The sequence below is a fragment of the Episyrphus balteatus genome, chromosome 3 (genome assembly GCF_945859705.1).
Source record: "Episyrphus balteatus chromosome 3, idEpiBalt1.1, whole genome shotgun sequence".
Classification (NCBI taxonomy): domain Eukaryota; kingdom Metazoa; phylum Arthropoda; class Insecta; order Diptera; family Syrphidae; genus Episyrphus; species Episyrphus balteatus.
The window spans coordinates 119,242,368-119,264,364 of NC_079136.1; the positions used below are offsets into that span (position 1 = coordinate 119,242,368).

The window sequence follows — 21,997 nt, forward strand, 5'->3', positions numbered from 1 at the left end:
CCGTTTTCAAATAATTGATTTTTCAAATTCCAAAAATGTGTTTTTTAAAAACTGTCTAATGTCGAAATATTTTTAAAAAAAGAATCGATTTAAAATCGATTTTTACGACACGTAAAAAGCATCAAGATCGATTTCAATACGATTTTTTTTTTTTTTTAAGGAATACGACATAAAATTTTAATATTACGGTTACTTAAGCGCTTTTGTATATATGCAAGAGATATTAGAAACCAAAAATAACGTTCTATGGCAGGTACTATTAGTAACGGTTAAAAAATATTTTTTTATTTCAAAGGTTGGGTGTTATCTGTAAAATTAGTAACAAAAATTTTAATCAAAATCGTTGAAGCCGTTTTTAATAAAAAATTCCTTTTCTATTGGTTAAATTCCGTTATATGGCAGGTACCGTTAGTTTTAGTCCTAGTCCGTTTTCCATTTTTACTTGCGATATAGGTACTATATATCAAGTTATGCATTCGTACAAAAAAAAAAAGTTGAGATAACATTTTTCCATGACATTACGATGGTAGACAATGCCAAAAAAGTGGGTCCCGGAAGTCCGTCTGTCTGTCTGTCTGTCTGTCAGTCTGTCAGTCTGTCTGTCTGTCTGTATAAGGAGCTACAGCCTAAACGGATGGACCGATTGATGTCAAACCTGGTATGCAGCGTTATTTGGCGACTCTCCAGAGGGGTTTTTGGAATTAATTTTTTTGGACCAAAAATAACGGTATTATTAACGGTACCTGCCATAGATACGTTTTTTTCAAATCCGATTATCTCCAAAACTGCTAATTATAAGCCAAAAATAAAATTTTGAAAAAAATAATTTTTGGATTTTTAAAAAAATTTTGAAAATTTTTTTTTTAAAAATCAAATTTTCGAAAACGGGACATTTAATTTTTTTGAAATTTTGTTTCTAGATGTTGATTAGTGATTTCTACAAAATGGCATACCAATTTTATTTTTAAACTTTTTTTCCAAAAAATTATTTATAAAAAATTAGTTTTTTAAAAAACGGCTCTAACGATTTTGAAAATTTTTTTTCTAAAAATGCATGTTAATATATCAATCAAAACTGCATACTTGTTTTGGAGGGCAATTTAATTTCAGATTTTATTTTATTTTTTTTTTTAAATAAATTTTATTTTTTTTTTTTTCCAAATTTCTACATATATAAAAAGTCTTTAAAATTTAAGCAACTATAACTCTAAGAGCAAGTTCGTGCGACCCCAGTCGTGCATTTTATTTACTTGCGATATAGGTACTATACATCAAGTTATGCATTCGTACAAAAAAAAAAAGTTGAGATAACATTTTTCCAAAAAAGTGGGTCCCGGAAGTCCGTCTGTCTGTCTGTCTGTCTGTCAGTCTGTCTGTCTGTATAAGAACCTACAGCCTAAACGGATGGACCGATTAATGTCAAACTTGGTATGTAGCGTTATTTGGCGACTCTCCAGAGGGGTTTTTGGAATTAATTTTTTTGGACCAAAAATAACGGTACTTGTCATATACCGATTTTAGTAAAATTGAAATATCTCGAAAACGGCTCTAACGATTTTGTTTAAAAAATTCAAATGTTAGTTTTAAGCTAAAGTCTATCTTTCAATAGAAAAAATTTTTTTTGAAAATCATTATTAACGGTACCTGCCATAGAACCGTTTTTTTCAAATCCGATTATCTCCGAAACTGCTTATTCGATTTCAACGAAACTTTTTGTGAAGAAGCATTTATATAATTTAAATATAAGCCAAAAATAAAATTTTGAAAAAAATAATTTTTGGATTTTTAAAAAAAATTTGAAAATTTTTTTTTGAAAAATCAAATTTTCGAGAACGGGAAATTGAACTTTTTTGAAATTTTGTTTTTAGATGTTGATTAGTGATTTCTACCAAATGGCATACTAATTTTATTTTAAAACTTTTTTTCCAAAAAAATATTTATAAAAAATTAGTTTTTTAAAAAACGGCTCTAACGATTTTGAAAATTTTTTTTCTAAAAATGCATGTTAATATATCAATCAAAACTGCATACTTGTTTTGGAGGGCAATTTAATTTCAGATTTTATTTTATTTTTTTTTCAAAAACGAATTTTGTTTTTTTTTTCCAAATTTCTATATAAAAAGTCTTAAAAATTTAAGCAACTTTAACTCTAAGAGCAAGTTCGTGCGACCCAGTCGTGCATTTTTTTTTTAGAGAATCCTAGACCTACCCTATAGTACCTACTATCGCAAGTAAAAAAGTGAAGAACAATAATGAAAAAGATCTCAGCTAGAATTTAGAGTGATCTACTCTGCTTACTAGGCAAATCAATTCGTTGAAGAACCTGGTTATTGCACAAGTTATTTGGTCTCCCTCTCATTCTTGTATCCTCTGGACTTGACTTTGAAAATTTAAACGGGCTGGATCGCTAATATGTTCGTTCGATTTTAGTGCCCTGGCCATTTGATGCCAGACCTGTTGATTGGTGACACGTTTGACACGTTAAACTGCTGCTACAATTACACCTCTATAATAACTAACTACTATCAAAATTGATAGTTTATAAAAACTGAAATTTGGTGTTTAAAAATCTAATTTGGGGGAAAACTAGTGTTTTTTTTAATGGAATTTTTCAATTACATTTTAAAAAATAACGGTTGGCATCATTCTTTGTTTTCAAATTTGTTGCAAATTAGATAAATAAGAGATCAAAATCTATTTTTTATCAACTATCAGTTGGTACTTGACAATCGTATTAGGACAATCGTAATAAGGGTGTAAGTGAAACTTTGTTTGATGAAATAAACTGTATGTTTCCGTTATTTCAGTCAGGCTGCTGTTTTTCGTCAATTCCATTATAATCTTTGAACAACAACACCAACAACAACAACAACAACAACAACAACAACAACATCTTGAAGGAGCTACCACCAAGTGTTTATGGCTAGCGTTACATCACTTTTTCAAGGATGCCAATCCGCGATCATCAGACTCCTTTATTCCATTTATATGTGGAGCTTAGCCTAGTAATTTTTCGTTTTAATTCGAACAAATTTCACACTTGAGTATTGAGCCTAGACCAAGCGAGTTCAAATCTAGACCAGCGGAACCGAGGAAACGGACTTGTGTATCATAATTTACAGTCAAAAGAAAAAATATAAACTTTTATTTAACACCTTTAACAAATTTATAACAGTTATCATTCCAGCTTAGCTGGAACTTAAGCCTCATAATAAACAATTCTAATCATTTATTGTTCTTTATATAACTTGCACAACTCAGTTGTCAATCGATACAAGGGCAATCCCATAACTGTGTAATAATCACCGTCAATTCTCTCAATCATAGCTCCGCCTAATCCATTGATTCCAAAAGCTCCAGCTTTGTCTCTACAAAGAAAATAATACATAAACCCACTTTTCTTTTATACTAAATGTTATCAAACTTACAAAGGTTCTCCACTATCGACATAAGATTGAATCTGTTCCTGTGTTATTTGACCAAAATAAACCTTTGCCGACTCCGTGAATCGTACAATTCCCTTCGAATGTTTAATGACAACTCCTGTATGAGGAGTATTACAATTCCCTGCTAATCTGGTTAACATTTGTACAGCATCATTAGCATCTTTAGGTTTTCCATAAATCTCATTTCCCATCGTTACCATTGTATCGGCAGCAATGACCAATAAATCCGATTCTGGTGATTCGGCTTTAAGTTGATCGTAGACTTCTTCGGCTTTGCCTTTGGCAGTCAATTCAACAAAGTCTGAAAATTCTCTATAATCTGCTGGATCGAGGTTTTCTTCGAACGTTGAAGGACATAATTCGGCATTGAGGCCCTAAAAATGACGATACAAATTACAAAATCAAGTTATTGGAATTAATTGGAGTATTTTTTTCTTTTGCTATTTGGACTTTAACTAACGATTGTCTTTACTAATTCTTGACGTCGTGGTGATCCACTAGCAAGAATTATTCTTTTTGTTGCTAGTATATGTTTAATTGGTGCTAACATGGTTAAATATTTTGAAATTTATTAATATTTTTTGATAAATTTTGTAATTCGCACGTTTTGTTTATTTACATTTAACAGATGGATGACGTTTATCTACGAGTTATGATACTCGAAGTTGAAGAATGAAAGCATTCAGCTATTCACTGAATTTTGTTTTACCGGGAGGTTACATGTGCAAATTGTGGCAAGTAAGTTGAAATGCTACTCAAAGCTATTTTTTTTTGTATGGATTAAAGGTATAGGTAACTACAACGGCCACTTTTTGCAAAAAGTCAAAAAGTGAAAATTTTCAAACTCATTTTGTGACAGTTTTTTTTACCCACAAAATTACCAAAGTTTTTTTCGAAAAATTAGAAATAAAAATAAAAAAGTTTTCACATTTGATTTTTAAAAAATCGAAAAAAAAAAATTCAATATGGCTACCTTCAAAAGCTTATAACACAAGAACGACGCAACTAATGTTAATGGTCATGACGGTCTTAAAATGTAGCTAAGAATATACAGATAATTTTTGGTTTTTTGTGAAAAAAATTTTTTTGAATCCAACATGGATGCCATGGCCATATGAAAATTTTTGTTTGCATCCAACATGGATGTAATGGCCTTCCCACTTCGGAGTTAAAATACAAAAAAAAACAAAAGCAACATTTTTGACAGACAGCTGCCAAAGTATATGTACAGTGGTGCCAAATGTTTGCATGGATTTCAAAAATCTCGATGTCGTTTTTTTGCACAAAATCTATATAGATAAACAAAAAAACACACCTAATTATCCAGATTTTACTTTATTTCGATAGAAAACAGTAGTGCCAAGGTAGTTTAATTGTTGTGTTCATACAGAAATATCCTCTAAGGGTATTTACATTAAAACAAACAAACGATTGTGTTGAGATTGGTCGATTTTGATCACCGATGCTGGCGTAGTCAACAAAGAATAGTGATTTGCTGATGATTGTGACGTCGAAGAGGACGCCGACGAATTTCCAGTCTGTCGACCATCGCCTTGCTTCACCGTTTTGCGGCAGGAATGAATGAATGAAAATAATAAAACGAATATAAAATAAACAACAATAAACATTACTATTTTTGTTTTCTTTAATATTTTTTTGTTGATAAGTACAATCATTTCTTTTATTATGTGATTGCAGCGAGCCCAGAGTATCATCGAGGTTATTCAAGCTCCTATTGACATGGAAGCAAAATAATATGCATCCAAAACCATCCGCAACAACAGCATTTACAACAGCGGTATCCACAAGAGCATCATCCCCAAGCTCCAAATTTTTAATGAAAAAAACTAAACAAAACCATTATCATCCTTATATTTTTGCCAAAAAATAACTTTTGAGTTTTCTAAAACTGTAGAATTGTTTAGTTTGTGTAATTTGACTTCTGATTTTGGTAAAGTCTTGAATTATTTATTTCAAGAATTTGTTTTTATCAATAATTCAATAATTTTTTTTTCACTGACACTTTCATAAGGGTCAATCTGTTAAAAAAAAACATCATGGTTTTCATTCATGCTTCAATATTTACTATAGATAAGAAGAGGGACATTCACGATCTATTGTAAGAAAAAATAAAATTTTACATTTTTACTAGGCCTGTTGCACCAAATCGCGAATACCCCCGCTGTTTTTATTTGCAATATTTTTTTTAAATTTAAATATTTTTTAAGCCTTAACTACATTGGCTCAAAAAGTGAAAAAGTACAAAAGTGAAAATTTTCAAACTCATTTTTGAATAGTTTTTTGGGCTCGGAAATAAAAACAAATGATGCAAAAGGCTTATTTTTTCGTCCAAAAAACATTGTGTATACTCTTTTTTACAAAAAAATTGCGTTTGCGAGAAAAAAAATATTTTCACTTTTGTACTTTTTCAAAAAGTGGTGTATGTAGTTAAGCCTTTACAATCCTAGTTTAGTGCAATGTAAACACCGCCCTAAAAAAACACCCTCACAAACTTCACCACCAGATGTCACTCCTATCACAAAAAAAGATTTTGTCACCTGAACGATTTGACTCAAAGAAAAAGTTTATGTGTCAAAAAAAAAACGAATGAAAAAAAAAAGTTGAAATAAAAAATTATTTTTGCACCACCAAGAACTTGAAGTCGAGCGAAAACTCAAAAATTATCTCTCGTATTCTTCTCGATAAGTGATAAAAATTTATAAAAATTAATCACACAAATGTCCAATCAATCCGTATTGAAAAAATTATTATAATTTTATAAGAAAAATTAAACTTGCAAATAATGAAATTGAATACGAGTCGGAATATTTATAAAAGTTGTTGTTGTAGTTGGTTCTGTAAAAAGTAGAGAGATCTTTCCCTTGGTTGAATTTTTTTTTGTGTTTTTTTTTTTCTTTTTCTCTTATTTTTTTTTATTTTTCTTTTTTGATTTTTTCTTTCTGTTGACTTGATTTCGCAAAGTTTATTTAAATTATTTTTTGTCGTGAGAAACTTCCAAAACAATTTATAAATCAAAAAAAGTCGAAAGTTGTATACAACCAAAAAAACACACAAAAAAAAATGGGCCAACGACAAAACGAGCAACTTTGGGCTGCACTTTTTTTGGTCGGCATCATTGGCATGTCTTTAGTCCTCGCTGAGTCGTCAATTCCAACACAAAATATGTCCAAAAAGGAGCGCGACGAGCTAAAGTATGCTTCTTTTTTCTTTTTCATTTGTTTACTTTAAGTGTAACATTTTCCTTTGATGGGTTTTATTTGCTTTTTCTAGGGAAGAAGCACGAGAGATGTTTTATCATGCGTACTACGCCTACATGGAGAACGCCTATCCCGCTGACGAACTGATGCCATTGTCATGCAAAGGACGCTATCGAGGCGTGACACCATCCCGCGGGGATATGGACGATATTCTGGGCAAGTAAGTTGTCTCAAACGATAGAGTATTTGTTGTAGTAGCTTGCAAATAGCTTTACAGATTGGCCTTGACCCTGAGGAGACGGACGGGGGCTTTAAAGTAGTTAGTTGTTTTGTTGCAGTTAGTTTGAATCGAGTCAGAGTGAGCGAGCGTGTTGTTTTGAAGGCTACACCTGTTTTTACTTTTTTTTTTTTTGCTTTTTTTGTATTTTCAATTCAAAGTTGAATTTTATTTTTTGCTTATTTAGCTTTGAGTTGAGCTCTCCGGACGAGGTCAACCAGCTTGACGGAATATTAATTGAGTCTTTAAAATGCCATTGAACCGAAACATTTAGCTTGAGTTAAGATTCGAAATCGGGAATCGAGAGATGAACTTATTACTTATTCAGCAGATTCATAAAATAGATAAAGATTTAGGTACCGTTAAGTTATGGTAATTTTGCACAAAAACTCGGTTAAGAGTTGAAAATAGATTTCTTCTTTAATCTGAAACAGCTGCTGTCGAGATTAGGAGGGGGAAATAGAGAGAGAATTGTTGGAGAGAAGGAGGTCGTGGGATGAACGAATTGGTTGGCTTTTTGATGGCAATAGCATGTTTTTTTTTTTATTTTTTCTTTCTTTATTTTCTTATCATTCGCACACACAAGTGGTTGTTGGGATTTTTGTTATCAGTTGTTGTTTGTTCTATTTTTTTTTTTTTGTGAATGTTTCTTTTTTAACATGGAGTCGATATCGAACTTTGGAAATAGATGACAGAGTTGTAGGTTTTGTTTTCTATATTTATTTGATTATGAGAAATAAGTGGAGGTTAGTGATGCAATTAAACTTTTATGCTATGTCATGCTAGGCTAGGAGACAAAAGTTGAATACATTTACGCAGTGTAGTCCATATGGGGTTAAGGTTTTGTGCCAAAATGTATTAAGTTAGTACTAAAAAAAAAAAAAAAAAATCCAAAACAACTACAGCAGGCATGTCAAACTACTACTGGTTACTAGGGGCCAAAATAGCGAGATCAAAATTTGTATGGGCCACAAAATAGAATTTTTATAAAACACTAGCTAACCCTCACCCGCTTCGCTGAGTGCACTTTTGAAAAATTGAACCTGTGTGAAAATAATTTAAAACCGAAAAAGAGAATTTATGTTTATTGCAATGAACATTTCTAATGGTTTTTGGTACACAAAATTTTAAAAAGAGCAGATTGTTTTCCTACACGTGGACAGCCAACGTACCTATATGTAGCTGTCCATACACAAAAATAGGAAATTTCAAAACCAATACCTCATATTTGCAAGAATGGACTTTGTGCTTTATTTATGGTTAAAGCGAAAGCAAGATGAACAGGAAATCAAAGTCTGGCGGAATAATTGCAATTCGATGAATCGAAACATACATCTTCGTCTTTGAATTTTCCATACAAAATACCAGCTTTAATCAGAGTTGCTATTAAATTCCTTACGGGAAGTCTGTCACCATTACAAAGTTTACTTTCAGGACTAAATAATATTGCGGAGTTCCTGGTTCAACCATCAAAAAATTCGTTTTCACCTGTAATTGTGTCAACTGATTTGTCTAGGCTAAAAATTGTGCATTTATATCGCCCGAAAGTATTACTATGATTTCTAAAAACATTTTTATCTGTGCCACCCATTATTGCTTATTCATTTAACACACCATATGTGTAATTTTTCTGCTTGGAAACACATTTTAAATCAATTAATTCCTCGAAATTGTATTACAATAAAAATTGGTTGGAAGTGCAGTTTGGCCTTCAGAATAAAGTGGCATTATTCCATTACCAATGTCCAATAGTTTATAGCTAACAAAAATCAAGATTTTAAACAGACATTGATTTTGCCTGCAGCAGTGCACCATGTTACCTATAATCGGCAAAGTTTGTCGAAAGTCACCAGCCAAAAGTTTAATGGCACTGTTAAATATTTTTTGACTTTCTAGCAAATTCATCTAAGGTGCTTTCATCCACACAATAACCTGACACTGTTGCAAAACTTTGCTCATGTAGGAGTAGGTGTTTTTTTAAGGCAACTTAAGAGCAGATTGAGCTGTACTGTCATTAATAACGTGGCTTGAAGAAGCCAGAGCCAATGTTTAGATGTTAAAATCAAGGATAGCAAAAATATTTTCCCTGTTTCACCAAGTGCATAAAACACAAACCCAAACTCTGATTGATCACACGTTGTTTAATTGTATAGTTCACATTATTATGCAGACCACTTAACTTCGGCACATTAGTATAATTCAATGCAATCGTATTGCCTTTCACTTGATCAAAAAAATATTGCTCTTCTGCACGATTTGGAGTAACCATTTCTAATTTTGCCCGTGTTTTATTCTTAAAAATAAGACTGAAGATCAAAACTTGACTGTACATTTCATGTTTGTATTAAAAATATGGATTAATTGTCACACGACGCTTTCGATATGCTATATTCTGAGTAATGTTATCAGGATTGCATGCGGTATATATTACTAAGAACAATATCTGCATTTAATTTGACGAAGACCAAACAAATGTATCAGGAAGCTCTGAATCGGAATGAGTGTCAATTTCAAGGAAATCCAAACGTCAATTTTCAAAAAAAAATGTTTGAATTTCAATTATAAATTAAGGGCCAATTTTTTAATAGTCAGTTAAACAGTCAGTTAGTACTTATTCCTAAGGATAGAGAAAAAATCAATTTTTCAACAGGCAGATATAGATTATTCCTAGGAATAAAACTATCTGCTTCTTTCAGAGACGAATAAAAATTATTCTAAGGAATAATCTCAACAAAAATATTGTGTCAATTGTCAAAGCTGTTTTGAAAAAATTTTGAAGAAAATACAGTGGAACACAGGAAAACAAAAACAATCATGAATAAAAATGACGTTTAATTTTGAATATTTTTGAATTTGACAATTTTTTTTTGTTATTCTGTTGAATAAATTATTCTTGAATGAAAAATTCAATGTTTTTATCTGATTCTTTATAAGCCTAATAAATTTATTCGTCGAACAGTTAACTGACTGTTTATTAGAAGATTGAAAAATTGGCTCTAAGTGACATCAAAAAATTTTCCTTAGGTTATTTAATGAAATATATTGGAGCTAAGGACAATTTTCTATCGTAAAAAATATGGAAATAATTTACTTTTAACACGGAAAAACAAACACACTAATATTTTTCCATGTCAAACGAATTGTATAATAAAAACAGCAATTTGTACTCACTTTGCTTTTTCGAAAATCTTTCTGAGTTGAGCGATTCTTGCAATTCAAGTTTACATCGGTAAAATCATTTGATCAAAACTATAAGTTTTTTAAAAGCCCCACTTTAAAAGAAACGGTTATTATTTTGAAACCCTGCCTTAATTAATTTGTTTACTACTTACCACGATAATGTCCTAATGTCCTTTGAATATTGTTGAAAATTTATTTTTACTCGGAATCAGGCTTTAAACGATAAAATTATTTTGAAAGCCTGTCTGAATAAATTTGTTTTCAAATTAAGTTTAGTTAAAATTTTTAAAAAGCTAAAGTGTTTCTTCACTCGTACAAATTGACAGCTATGTAAAGATGAGAGAAAATGTATGATTTTTTTTTTTGATACAAACCATCTACATATTAATACTTTTCAAACAAAAAAAAAATTACCAAAATCGGACCAGCCAAACGCGAGTTTATCGGCCACACACACTAAACGAACTCATTTTTATATATAAGATTTATAACAATAAAAAATTGTAACAATAGATAATGTTTTCTTCCTGATACTCAGAATCTCTTCTTTATTATCGTTTTTTTTTTCAACAGACCAAGGTGTAGTTAAGCTGGGTCTTATTTCTCTTAATAACGATTTTATATGGCAGTTTTAAATTGTCCCAAATCTGGCCGAAAAAGAATTATAAAATTCGGTCATATCCACATCATAAAATTTTGGAACCGACTTCGGAGTAATACTAAAAATCGCATGCCTCCATTTCCCTATCATACGTCACTTACTTAGGGCTCAGTTATAGCTATCAGTAAAATCCATCAGTAAAAATTTTGTTTTGCTATTTTGAATACTTTAATCTTATAGGTATTTTGTGGAAAATTTTGATGAAATAAATTGAAAACATATTTCCACTAATTTTTTCAAAAAGAATCAATGCATTTTGTGTTAAATTTTATACACAAATTCATTTTATAAATGGGCACGTTCAAACACCTATCGGATAGGCTATCTGGGATACCCGTATCTGGAATATCTTTTTGCACAAAGAGGTATCCAGATAGCTTGCCCAAGCAGCTACTAAAAAAATATGTAAATATTGAGAAGAGGAAACTTTTTCTTTTGAGCAAATTACATTTTTTTTATTGTTGAATAGTACTAGTATTGATAGTAGTAGTATTGAAGCTGAATAATCGCCCGAAAAGTAATCAAAATAAAAAAAGCCAAATGTATATCAGCTGATCACTCGGATACCTGAGGTATACCATAAATACTGGGATACCTTCAGATTATTTTTTGACAGAAAATGGTTGGTTTCCTTGCTAATTTTTAACATTGTTTACAACAACAAAAAGCTATCCGATAGCTTTATGTTAGCTCTTTGAACGTGCCCAATTTTACTGATGAAATTTCATTTTACTGAACAGCTGACTGCCAAATGCCAAAAAAAAATCCATTTCGTTTTACTGATGGCGTTTCATTTTTTTACTGTTCCGGTGCCATCATTAAAAAAATTACTGATGAAAAAAACAGGAAAAAAATTTCTTGAGGCGCGAATGTCAAATAAACATTTAATTTAATGACGTAAATTTACTGATTGCTATAAACGCTCATCAGTAAAAGATTTCAGATTCCTGATGTTTCAATTTTTACTGATGGATTTTACTGATAGCTATAACTGAGGCCTTAGGGTTAATGTGCTTTGAACAGAAAATATAAATTACCTATAACCTCAAGCCTGGTACGCAGATCGAGATAAATTTTAGCAAATTTCGAATTTTAATAGGTCAAAACAAACTCATAATATGATATATTTTAGCTCCCATACAAACTGTCGAAAAAAATTAGCCAAGCTAAAATTTATCTGAGGATCTGTGTACCAGGTTTTAAGCCTCAAAATTATCAAAAATGTGGAGGGCCGCAAAGTCATTTGTTGTGGGCCGCAAGTTTGACATGCATGAACTACAGTCTGTTCAATCAGTTACGCGACACAAAATAGTGGCATTTAGCTCAAATTTTCTATTAAATAGAAGCATATCCTTGCAATAAGGACTCATTTGTCGAAATTCGATGATTTTTATAAGTCTTTTTTACTTGCGATATATGTACATATGTATGTAGGTACTATAGGGCAAGTTTAGCATTCGAAAAAAAAAATCGAACTCGAACTCAGGCTTGACATAACGATATTGGAGAATGCCAAAAGAGTGAGTCCGGCCATTCTGTCTGTTTATTAGTCTGTATGCACCTCGAGCTACAGCCTAAACTACTAGAGCAATTTTCTTCAAACTTGATAGTAAACAGTCTTTGGGGATTTCCTAGAGGGGAAATTGACATTTGTTTTTAGGACCAAAACTTACAGTATCTGTCATATAACGGAAATAGAAAAGTTACTTTTTGCAAAAACGGCTTTAACAATTTTAATTGAAATTTACTACACAGTAGAATATTACACACAAGAGTCAACTTTTGAAATAAATACAAACATTTTTTGCACCGTTATTAACGGTATCTAATATTAAAATTGTAAAAATTTCAAAAAACACATTTTTGGATTTTTAAAAAATATTTCAAAAAATTTTCAGTGAAATATTTTTGAAATTTAATTTTTGAGTGTTAATTAATTATTTCTTCAAAATTTCATACCAACTTTTATTTTGAAAAATGTTAGAAAATTTTTACCAATAAAAAATAATTTTTTTTTAAACGGCTCTAACGATTTTCAAAATTTTTTCTTTAAATTCATTTTCATACAATAAATCAGATGTGATAAAAATCATTTAAAATGGTGTTTCTTTAATTTAAAAAACAGTTTTTTTTTTGAAATTTTGTCCTTAAATTGCGCGACAGATTGTTATGTTGAGCAATTAAGGTTCAAATCCAGTATAAATCACATTGACTTTTTTTCAGAAATACTTCCTCTTGTCAGGAATTGAAAAAGCTTTTAAAAGTAGCATTTTTACGAAGCCATTCAGACAGAAAACTGAAGGTCCCCTCCATTTAAATTTGAAACTTCGGTTCTTGATGTCTCCAAGCCAGTGAGACAACTGGTTGGTCCATGTGCCGATAATTTTGCCGTTCAAACGTGCGTCAGAAGCGAACCAAAACAATCAATTACATATCGTTCTAAAAATAATATTAAGGCATCGCTTGTACAATGTATATACATATGACACCACTTGCAGTATCTTGGGTTGCGCTCTTATAAAAAGCAACGACGAATTATGAATTTTTAACATTGGCCAAAAAGTTTATTAGTAAAGTGGACATTTTTTTTTGTGAAAGAGTTCAAAATAATCACGTCTTTAAATTTTCCTTATTAGAGAAATCGTGATATTTGGCAATTTGAAACAAACTTTTAACATTTTAATACTAGTAATTTTTGTTCCGTAATTATACCCTTCAACTACAAAAAAAAATTAATTAAGTAAGAGAAAACAACATTACCATTATTAAACTACAAACTTTATATCGAGCGATAGTTTAGTTATTCTGAGCTATTTGTTCGATTAATAGTCGAGAATTGCGTGCGCACAAAATAAAGTATTGGTTTTATCATTGCGTCGTAAAATGAGCTACATATTATATCCTAGACAGTTGGACAGATTAGCTTGCAATTTGCTACCAATAGTATTTATTATTGGTTTATTTTTAAATTTTTTTTTAAATGGAACCTTTATCGTCATCATATTTTTTATTCTATTTCACCTAAATCAGTTTATGTTTTTAGTACCCAATCAGATTCAATAACAGTAGAATTAAGGTGTGACCCTAATGGCTGCAACAATTTTCCAAACAAAATTCCATAAAATTAAAAAATATTCACGTATTGGAAAGTTCTGGTAATTCTCCGCGCATGAATTCCATGGAAAACGTCTTTTGGAGTTTCTCCCCTTTGTACTTTTTTTTATCAAAATTAATGATTAAAAAAAATCTTTTTGAGTCAAACCATATCTACATGACAAAACTATATATTTTTTTTTGATTGGGCCTAATGATATGGCAAGGTACTGTATATCCTTTAAAATTATAAAAACTGTTTAGAATTTTAAACAAAATTGATTTACCACATAACGAATACAGAAAGAGAAGACATAAGTGACAAATTTTATTTAAAAAAAATTTATACAAAAAAAAAAAACTAAAAATCGCAGTTCTACCAAATCCATTTACCCGTTTAGCATCTAGCACAGCCCTTTTAGCTAGACGCACAGACGAACTGATGAACGGCTAAAGGAAAAAAAAAACACTTTTTAAAGCTTCTCCATCATCGTAATGTTAATTTTAATTAAAACCTAGAGACGAAACCAATACTCTTTCCCTCCATCCAAGATATTGGTTTAATTTTAACTTATTTCCTTGTAGTTTTTTTGAATTCTTCTTAAAAGACACTACCCCCGTAGAAATGCCTAGATGTTGTAGACTGAATTTGAATCTAGAACGTCTGTCATGAGAATATATATCACAGGGTACCACGGAAAATGAACTTTGTTTCCGGATGCGTAATGTAAACGCTAGAATTCAAAATACATGTGTCTTTAATCTTCTGCTAAAAAATGTTCAATGTGCTTTTAATGTAAACTTTTTTTTTTAAGGGTAGGATAGGCAAGAGGAAATGAAAAAGAAATTCAAGACTAGAATTTCCAATTTCAGAAAAGTTTTAAGTGGTTTTGCGATCTTCCAAAAAAACTAAGAATACTACAAGTTATTTAAAATGTTGCTTTTACATGTTTTTGTCTTGAAAAAATTTCTAAAATTATCTTTTACCAGGAAATGCTGTTATAAACTTAAATGTCATGTTCAACATTTTTTGTTTTGCTTCTCCTTTGTATACATTCGAACTTGAACTGTTAAAAAACCAAATAATGAAAACATTTATAACGCAATCATAACAAATCAATTCTCAAAATGTTAGTATATCAGTTTTCATTCTATTATTTACCCCTCGTACTTTGAATCTTTCAAGAAATATGATTCTTTTTTTTTTTTATTATTGTTTATGTCTTCAATTATGCAAATTCAACAGCTTCAAATAAAACGTGCGAAATAAATGAGATCACATTGGGCATTATAACACGCACCTCAACAATAACAAACAAACAAACAAAAAACAGAGGTCAAGTTCATCCAATTGCACTTAACGCCGGCATTTAACATCAATTTTTCATGTTTGGTGCGCTTTTTAATTGAATATGATTTAATTCAATAACAATTATTTTTATAAGTGAAGATTTTTGTGTAATTATTGTAAAGGTCAGTTACTGACGAGTTTTTTTCTTTTCGGAAGCAAAAATTAATATCAAGGTCTAATGATGACGAATCGCAATCACCTTTTCATTTAAAGCTTTATACTAATTATGCTTTGAATAATAGAGTTTAATGATATATATATTCGTAGGCAGAACAACCATTTTAAGCCAAAATTTTGATCGCAACGACATCTCCTTAAAAACAATAAGGATTTAACATATTTTTTTTTTTTTTCATTTTCAGTTTCTCTATGACCCTAGTTGATTCGCTCGACACACTTGTTATACTTGGTGACTTTGCTGAATTCGAAAGTGCCGTCAAATTGGTGATCAAAGATGTCCAATTCGACAGTGACATTATTGTCTCCGTCTTTGAGACAAACATTCGTATGGTTGGTGGTTTGCTATCAGCACACATTCTCACCGAATACATTCAAAAGGATCTTAAAATAATGCCCTGGTATAAGGGCGAATTACTTGAGATGGCCCGAGATCTGGGCTATCGTTTGCTTCCAGCCTTCAACACCTCGACAGGCATTCCACATGCACGCGTCAATTTGCGAACGGGCATGAAAGACGAACAATTGAAAAAATCACGTGAAACATGCACAGCGTGTGCGGGGACAATTCTTCTAGAATTTGCAGCACTCTCCCGATTGACAGGAGAACCAATTTTCGAAGCTAGAGCACATGCTGCCATGGATGCTCTGTGGAAACTGAGACACAGAGGGTCTGATTTAATGGGAACCGTGATGAATGTTCATTCGGGTGATTGGGTGCGACGAGATTCTGGCGTTGGAGCTGGAATTGATTCATACTATGAGTATCTCTTTAAGTCATATGTTCTTCTGGGTGATGACAAGTATTTGGCGAGATTCAATCGCCACTATAACGCAGTCATGAAGTATGTGAGTGAAGGTCCAATGCTATTGGATGTACTAATGCATCGACCACATGCTAAATCAAGAAATTTCATGGATTCACTGCTGGCATTTTGGCCAGGGTTGCAAGTTTTATCTGGTGATCTTAAACCTGCAGTTCAAACCCATGAGATGCTTTACCAAGTCATGCAAATGCATACTTTCATTCCCGAAGCATTCACAGTCGACTTCCAAATACACTGGGGACAACACCACCTGCGACCTGAGTTCATCGAATCCACCTACTTCCTATACAAAGCTACCAATGATCATCATTATCTGCAGGTGGGCAAGAAGGCTCTCAAAACCCTTCAGAAACATGCCAAAGTAAGTTGCGGATATGCAGCTGTGAATGATGTACGTACCGGCAAACACGAAGATCGTATGGATTCGTTTGTCCTCTCGGAGACTTTCAAATATTTGTATTTGCTGTTCTCCGATCCATCGGATATCATAATCAATTTGGACGAATTTGTATTCACAACCGAAGCTCATTTGCTGCCACTTTCGATTGCACAACTGGGAAACAGTACTTTCAGTGAGTATTCATCATTGTTGTTTAGGAATAAATGTGCTTCTTACGGCTTGCGTATTGTTTGAGGTTTTTTTTATTTATTCATCAAACTCGTCGTCGTCGTCGCTCCTCGTCATATATAATTTATTCCATTCTGTTCTAAGAATTCCTTTTTTTTTTTTGTATTTATTTTTTGTAGTCATGTTAATTTATTTAATTTCCTTATTTAAACAAAAAAAAAAATAAATTATTTATCTAATACTGCCGTATTCCTATTGCCAATAAAAAAAAAACAAAAAACACACCTTTTCCTTGTTTATAGTTTATTCAAGTGTATCTCCCTTTGTTCTTAATTTAATTTAAATAAATTGATCTTTTTTTTAAGATTACGGTCTCTTTATTGTTTTTTTATTTTATTTTATTTCTTAGTAAGGTTTTTTTATTTTTAACACATTAGAATAGCTTATGATGAGCGTAAAACCATCGCAGAGAGCAAAACTTAGGGTAGTTGTTAACAATAATTTGTTTGTAAAATGCGAAGATCTATTTTACTTTAGGAATTTAGTTTTTAAAACTAAACTTCGTTTCAGTGGGACTAACATTAAGGACTTCCTGCAATCACTTTCACCCTTCAATCTATATGCGAACAATTTAATAACTATAGTACTCGCTTTTTTGATCTTAATTAACAAAACATTTGTAACCCTTACCCTCACATATCATCATCACTTCATCACATATCTCATCTGGTACAGAAAACCAATAGTGGTTGTTGGTAGAGTTGTGGGTGAGGTGGCGGTTTTTTTTTTACTTTATTTAAAAAAAAAATCAACGGCAAATGAATACAATTGGTACCAAACGAAAGGTAAGAGTATCCTCTTGGATATTCTGCACGACCAAAAAATATTTTTTTGTTTTAAAACAACATTAAAATAATATTGACTATAGTTGTTTGGTAGCATTTATTGTCTTAAAACCGATTTATAGTATGTGAATGAGTATAAAGAGTACATTACAGACTATATTGGCCAACAGTTTAGTCAGTTTCTAAATTTGTATGAAGGATTAAGTATGGAGCAAAAAGCCAAAGTAAAGCCAAAAAATGTATGCTACACAATCAAGGGGCACGGTAGTGCCCAGCCCAGTTCTCAGGCAACTTCGGCACTAAACTCTTATTTACAGGAAACAACTCAGGCGATTTTGACCCCCCTCTAACTTCTATACCATGGATGCCAGAAATTTCAAACTCGCTTCATTTGTTGAGCTGGCCAAAATCAAACTCCTCACTCAATTTCTACTAGGATGAGTAATTTGGGAGATATAGGCTTTCAAAAATTGCAAAAACCGTAACTGACTGACTGATTCACTGACTCACTCACTGACAAATCATCAAAATTATTGAGCACTTCCAGTTATCGTAGGAACCGAAAATTTGAGATTTTCAATTCAGGGGGCATGGTAACCGCCCATTTTCACTGAATTTGTATCAATTTATTTTAGACCACTTCTGATTATCTTGGAATTTTGAAAAATGGTAAATAGGTAGAGTTGGTAGTTTGTACAAAGGAAAAAATTTTAAATTTGAGAACTTTCATCAAATATTATAGAGGACTTCTGATAGAATGTAATACCTTCCAAAAAGTAGTGAAATAACAACAAAAATATAACTGTTAAAAAAAAAGCCAATTTCTCCTATGTTAAAATGATGGCACAAAAAGTACTGAAATGTAAAAGTAAAAATCGGTAATTAAAAGAAAAATTGTAAAGATGATACAAATTTTAAACCAAACTTTAGAACTTGGTATTGGTACACTTTTACATCTCAGTACTTTTTGTGCCATCATTTTAACATAGGAGAAATTGACTTTTTTTTAACAGTTATGTTTAGACTAAAATATTTCCGTTTATGTGGACTTTTCCGATGAAAAATTCTTACAGCTGAGAAATTTTGTATACAAAATTGACTTAGAGACCGAGAGTCCACATAAATGTTGGGAGTGGAGGTTTAACCAAAATCTGAGAAAGCTTCATGCGACCTGTGCCCCTGTTCTGTAACTTTCGTCACTGGCGATAAATTTCGTTCAACATCATATTTTTAATTCAAAAATTCTGAAGAAAATGGATTTAAGAGACATTCAAAAATATTTATCGCCAGCGATAAAGTTACAAAACAGGAGTATTTACTGATATTGAATTGAAGAGTCTGTCAGCTTTAATTCGCAGTTTTATATGGTTTTTGCGAGATAAAATAACACGAGTTTTCCAATCAACTTGAGTATGTCAAATATACATTGTTTCACACTCCAAAAATAATAGCTGATATCGCTAAGATATCAATCTTGCCGATAGAATTGATACAACTTAAGAAATAAGCTCTTTAAGCGGCTGTATTTTGTAGATTTTACTGTTTCGTTTCCTGTTTGTTTATTTGAATTGAAAACTCTCTTAAGAAAAGCCAATAAGGTTTTTTTAAAAAAGCATTAAATATGTATTTTGAATTATATCCATCTGATCAAACAAATTGAGGTCTTGAGAGTAAGAGAAGATGGAATATTAAAAATTTAGCTTGCTGACGTCATGAGAGTTGTTATCAAGCTATGTGTGGACAAATTGAATTGTACTTACACTCATAATAAACGAAATTCATCATCGGGAGAAATTATGGTCGGCAACGGAGCCTTGTCGTCGCTTTCTGAGGTCAACTCGGCGCGGCGTTCCCACTAACGTGAAACAGATACGTGATTATCGAAATTAGCGCCGAATAAAGAAAAAAAAAAGAAGAATGTGCAATCGGGCTTAATATCACATAATATGTGATTACAGTGATTGATTTCAACTCTTAATTTTAATATTGTTTCCTTTCACAGGCTTCCGTCAAACTGACGAACACAATGTGCTTGATTTTATGCGCACATGTCCCAGTTCCACAAAACTATTTCCCGAAAAAGTACGAAAACCGTTGAGGAATTTCATCACAGGCTCCTGTCCACGAGCTCAATCGAACAAACGCTTAAGAGCGTTGGATTTTCAAGCGAGTAATGCTGATCACTTGCGAGCTGTTTATGACATGGGCATTACAATGGTTTCATTAGGCGATGGAAAGGTTCGACTGTTTCACAGTTTCTATAATGTAATCCCAATGATCAGAAAAAATATTTTAAGTTTTATTTTATAATATTTGTCTTACATCCCTCTTATGAATCCAGGCCAAGAGTCCCGAAGATGGTGAAATGGGCCTTCTGTTTATGCAAGAGATGCTAGAGCTAACAAAGTTACAGAGTCTTAATCAGTTGGCACAATTACAGGTGAGTTTTTTTTTATGTGGTTTTGCTTTTTCTAATTGTATTGTTTTTACTTTCAGGCTGTGGCATTCAAACCTGATGACAGTGAAGAATGGACAGCTTTAATGGCTGGTCCTAGTCATTTCTCCCCCGAACTAGTTGCCGAAGAATTTGTTGAAGCAGAAATCCTTGTGGCCAATCCGTTGCGAGGATGTACTGATCTAATTGACACTGGTGACATTCGAGGGAAGATTTTAGTTGTCGAACGAGGTGACTGCACGTTCGTCGATAAAGCACGACGCGCCCAAACAGCTGGCGCTAAAGCTGTCATAGTCTGTGATAATGTTCCTGGTTCTTCCGGTGAAACACAACCCATGTTTGCAATGTCTGGCGATGGCAACAACAACGTAACCATTCCAGTTGTGTTTATGTTCTCTGTAGAATACAAAACACTCGGCAGCGCCATCGCCAAAAATCCCAATCTCAAGATTCGCATAATGCAGATGCTTGAGTTTAAGCGACAAATGCAAAAGCAGTCGCAGTCATCGAAAAATACTAAAGTTGAATTATGATAGAATTATCATTAAAAAAAAAAACAATTATATAAAAAAAACAACAACAACAAGACCCACACTATTAGTTTATGAAAATAAGAAAAAAATCGATTTTATTTTTTTTTTTCTGTATTGTCATGCATTTTTTTGATTTCAGTTATTATTTTTTAAGTTTCCTAATTTTCCTTATTATTGTTTCCTTTTTTATTAACTAAAAATCTGTAAAAAAGTATAACACACTTTATAAGTAGCTGATATAGATTAATGCGCGAATGAATAGAAGATGAATTTTTTTGTAAATATTTAAAAAAAAAAAACGGATATTTGTTTTATTTAAAAAAAGGATAAGTTTTGATGGCACATTTTCAGAGGATGATGGGTGAGAGTGAGTTCAGAAATGGAGTAAAAAAAGGGAAGAGTATAGCCCGACTCATGACAACACAATTTTAGACGATCCGATTCAGGCAGTCCGACTCAATACATAGCACTGCTCAAGTTATCGCAACTTGACGCAGGAAGGCGTGTATTTTTTCGGGTTAATTTTTTTTTCTTTTTTTTTCAAAAATTATGACGGATTTTGTTATTGTTTGGTGGTTGGAGTGGTTAATTTTTTTTTTTTTTTTTCAAAAATTATGACGGATTTTGTTATTGTTTGGTGGTTGGAGTGTGTTTATTAGATTCTTGAGATGTAAGGAGAGTGGGAAAAATAATGTGTGAGAACGATTTGGTTAGTTTTGTTGATTGGAATTCTCAGGTGTCAACTGGGAAAGCGAAAGTGTAAGCCATCTATGGTACTGTTTTTAAGCAGGTATGATTTCGAGAATCATTAGGTGAGTTTTTTTTTATACATATGAAGGGTACAGAGGAAAAACGGCACATGTCCACTTTTTGTCAAAAGTAAACTTATGACGAGGTCTTTTAGTATTTACTGAGCACTATCTAACGGCATCCTTACTTTTAGAAAACAAATTTAAGATCTTGCTAAAAAAATTAATGAATAATGTGCCTTAGTATGGAGAGCAATAATTTAAAATCCTTTTTTTCGGAATGATTTGGAATGGAATTATGCTGTTTTTCCTCTGGAACCTTCATATTTAATTTCTGCTATTTTGTGAAAAAGCGTCAGGAATTTTGAAGGCAGTTTTGTTTATCACTATAAAACTAAGAAGTTGACATAAAAAAAAAAAAAACAAACATGGATGGAAGAATTTAGAAATAAGACATAAATAATAATATTTTTATGTTTTATATTTTTTTAAACAGGGCTATTGTGCTTTAAGTTGTTTGCATCACAACATTTTGTATGGAAAGAAAACCTACAAAGTATCACGTTTGCACTAGAAATATTTTTTTTTTCAAAAGCATGATGCGTAAAATAATTCAG

At 31.8% G+C, this 21,997-nt stretch overlaps 2 protein-coding genes across 4 annotated transcripts; one reads left to right on the forward strand and one right to left on the reverse strand.

The window, feature by feature from the left end:
* Positions 1–3,115: 3,115 nt before the first annotated feature.
* Positions 3,116–4,092, reverse strand: LOC129913109 (dTTP/UTP pyrophosphatase). Its single transcript, XM_055991606.1, has 3 exons — positions 3,907–4,092; positions 3,429–3,820; positions 3,116–3,368 (listed from the first exon to the last, which is right to left on the reverse strand). Exons 1-3 carry the CDS (start codon positions 3,994–3,996, stop codon positions 3,230–3,232), a joined length of 621 nt encoding a protein of 206 aa, XP_055847581.1. The 5' UTR covers positions 3,997–4,092; the 3' UTR covers positions 3,116–3,229.
* A 1,960-nt stretch (positions 4,093–6,052) lies between these two features.
* On the forward strand, positions 6,053–20,658 carry LOC129914145 (ER degradation-enhancing alpha-mannosidase-like protein 3). 3 transcript variants are annotated; one of them, XM_055993226.1, is made up of 7 exons: positions 6,053–6,311; positions 6,429–6,658; positions 6,738–6,884; positions 15,589–16,802; positions 19,646–19,908; positions 19,985–20,083; positions 20,140–20,658. In XM_055993226.1, exons 2-7 carry the CDS (start codon positions 6,528–6,530, stop codon positions 20,629–20,631), a joined length of 2,346 nt encoding a protein of 781 aa, XP_055849201.1. In that variant the 5' UTR covers positions 6,053–6,311; positions 6,429–6,527; the 3' UTR covers positions 20,632–20,658. The 3 variants fall into 3 exon arrangements, with proteins under 3 accessions (XP_055849201.1, XP_055849202.1, XP_055849200.1); XM_055993227.1 differs by lacking the exon at positions 6,053–6,311 and having other exon boundaries at positions 6,370–6,658; positions 19,646–19,881; XM_055993225.1 differs by lacking the exon at positions 6,053–6,311 and having other exon boundaries at positions 6,372–6,658.
* The last annotated feature ends 1,339 nt before the right edge of the window (positions 20,659–21,997 follow it).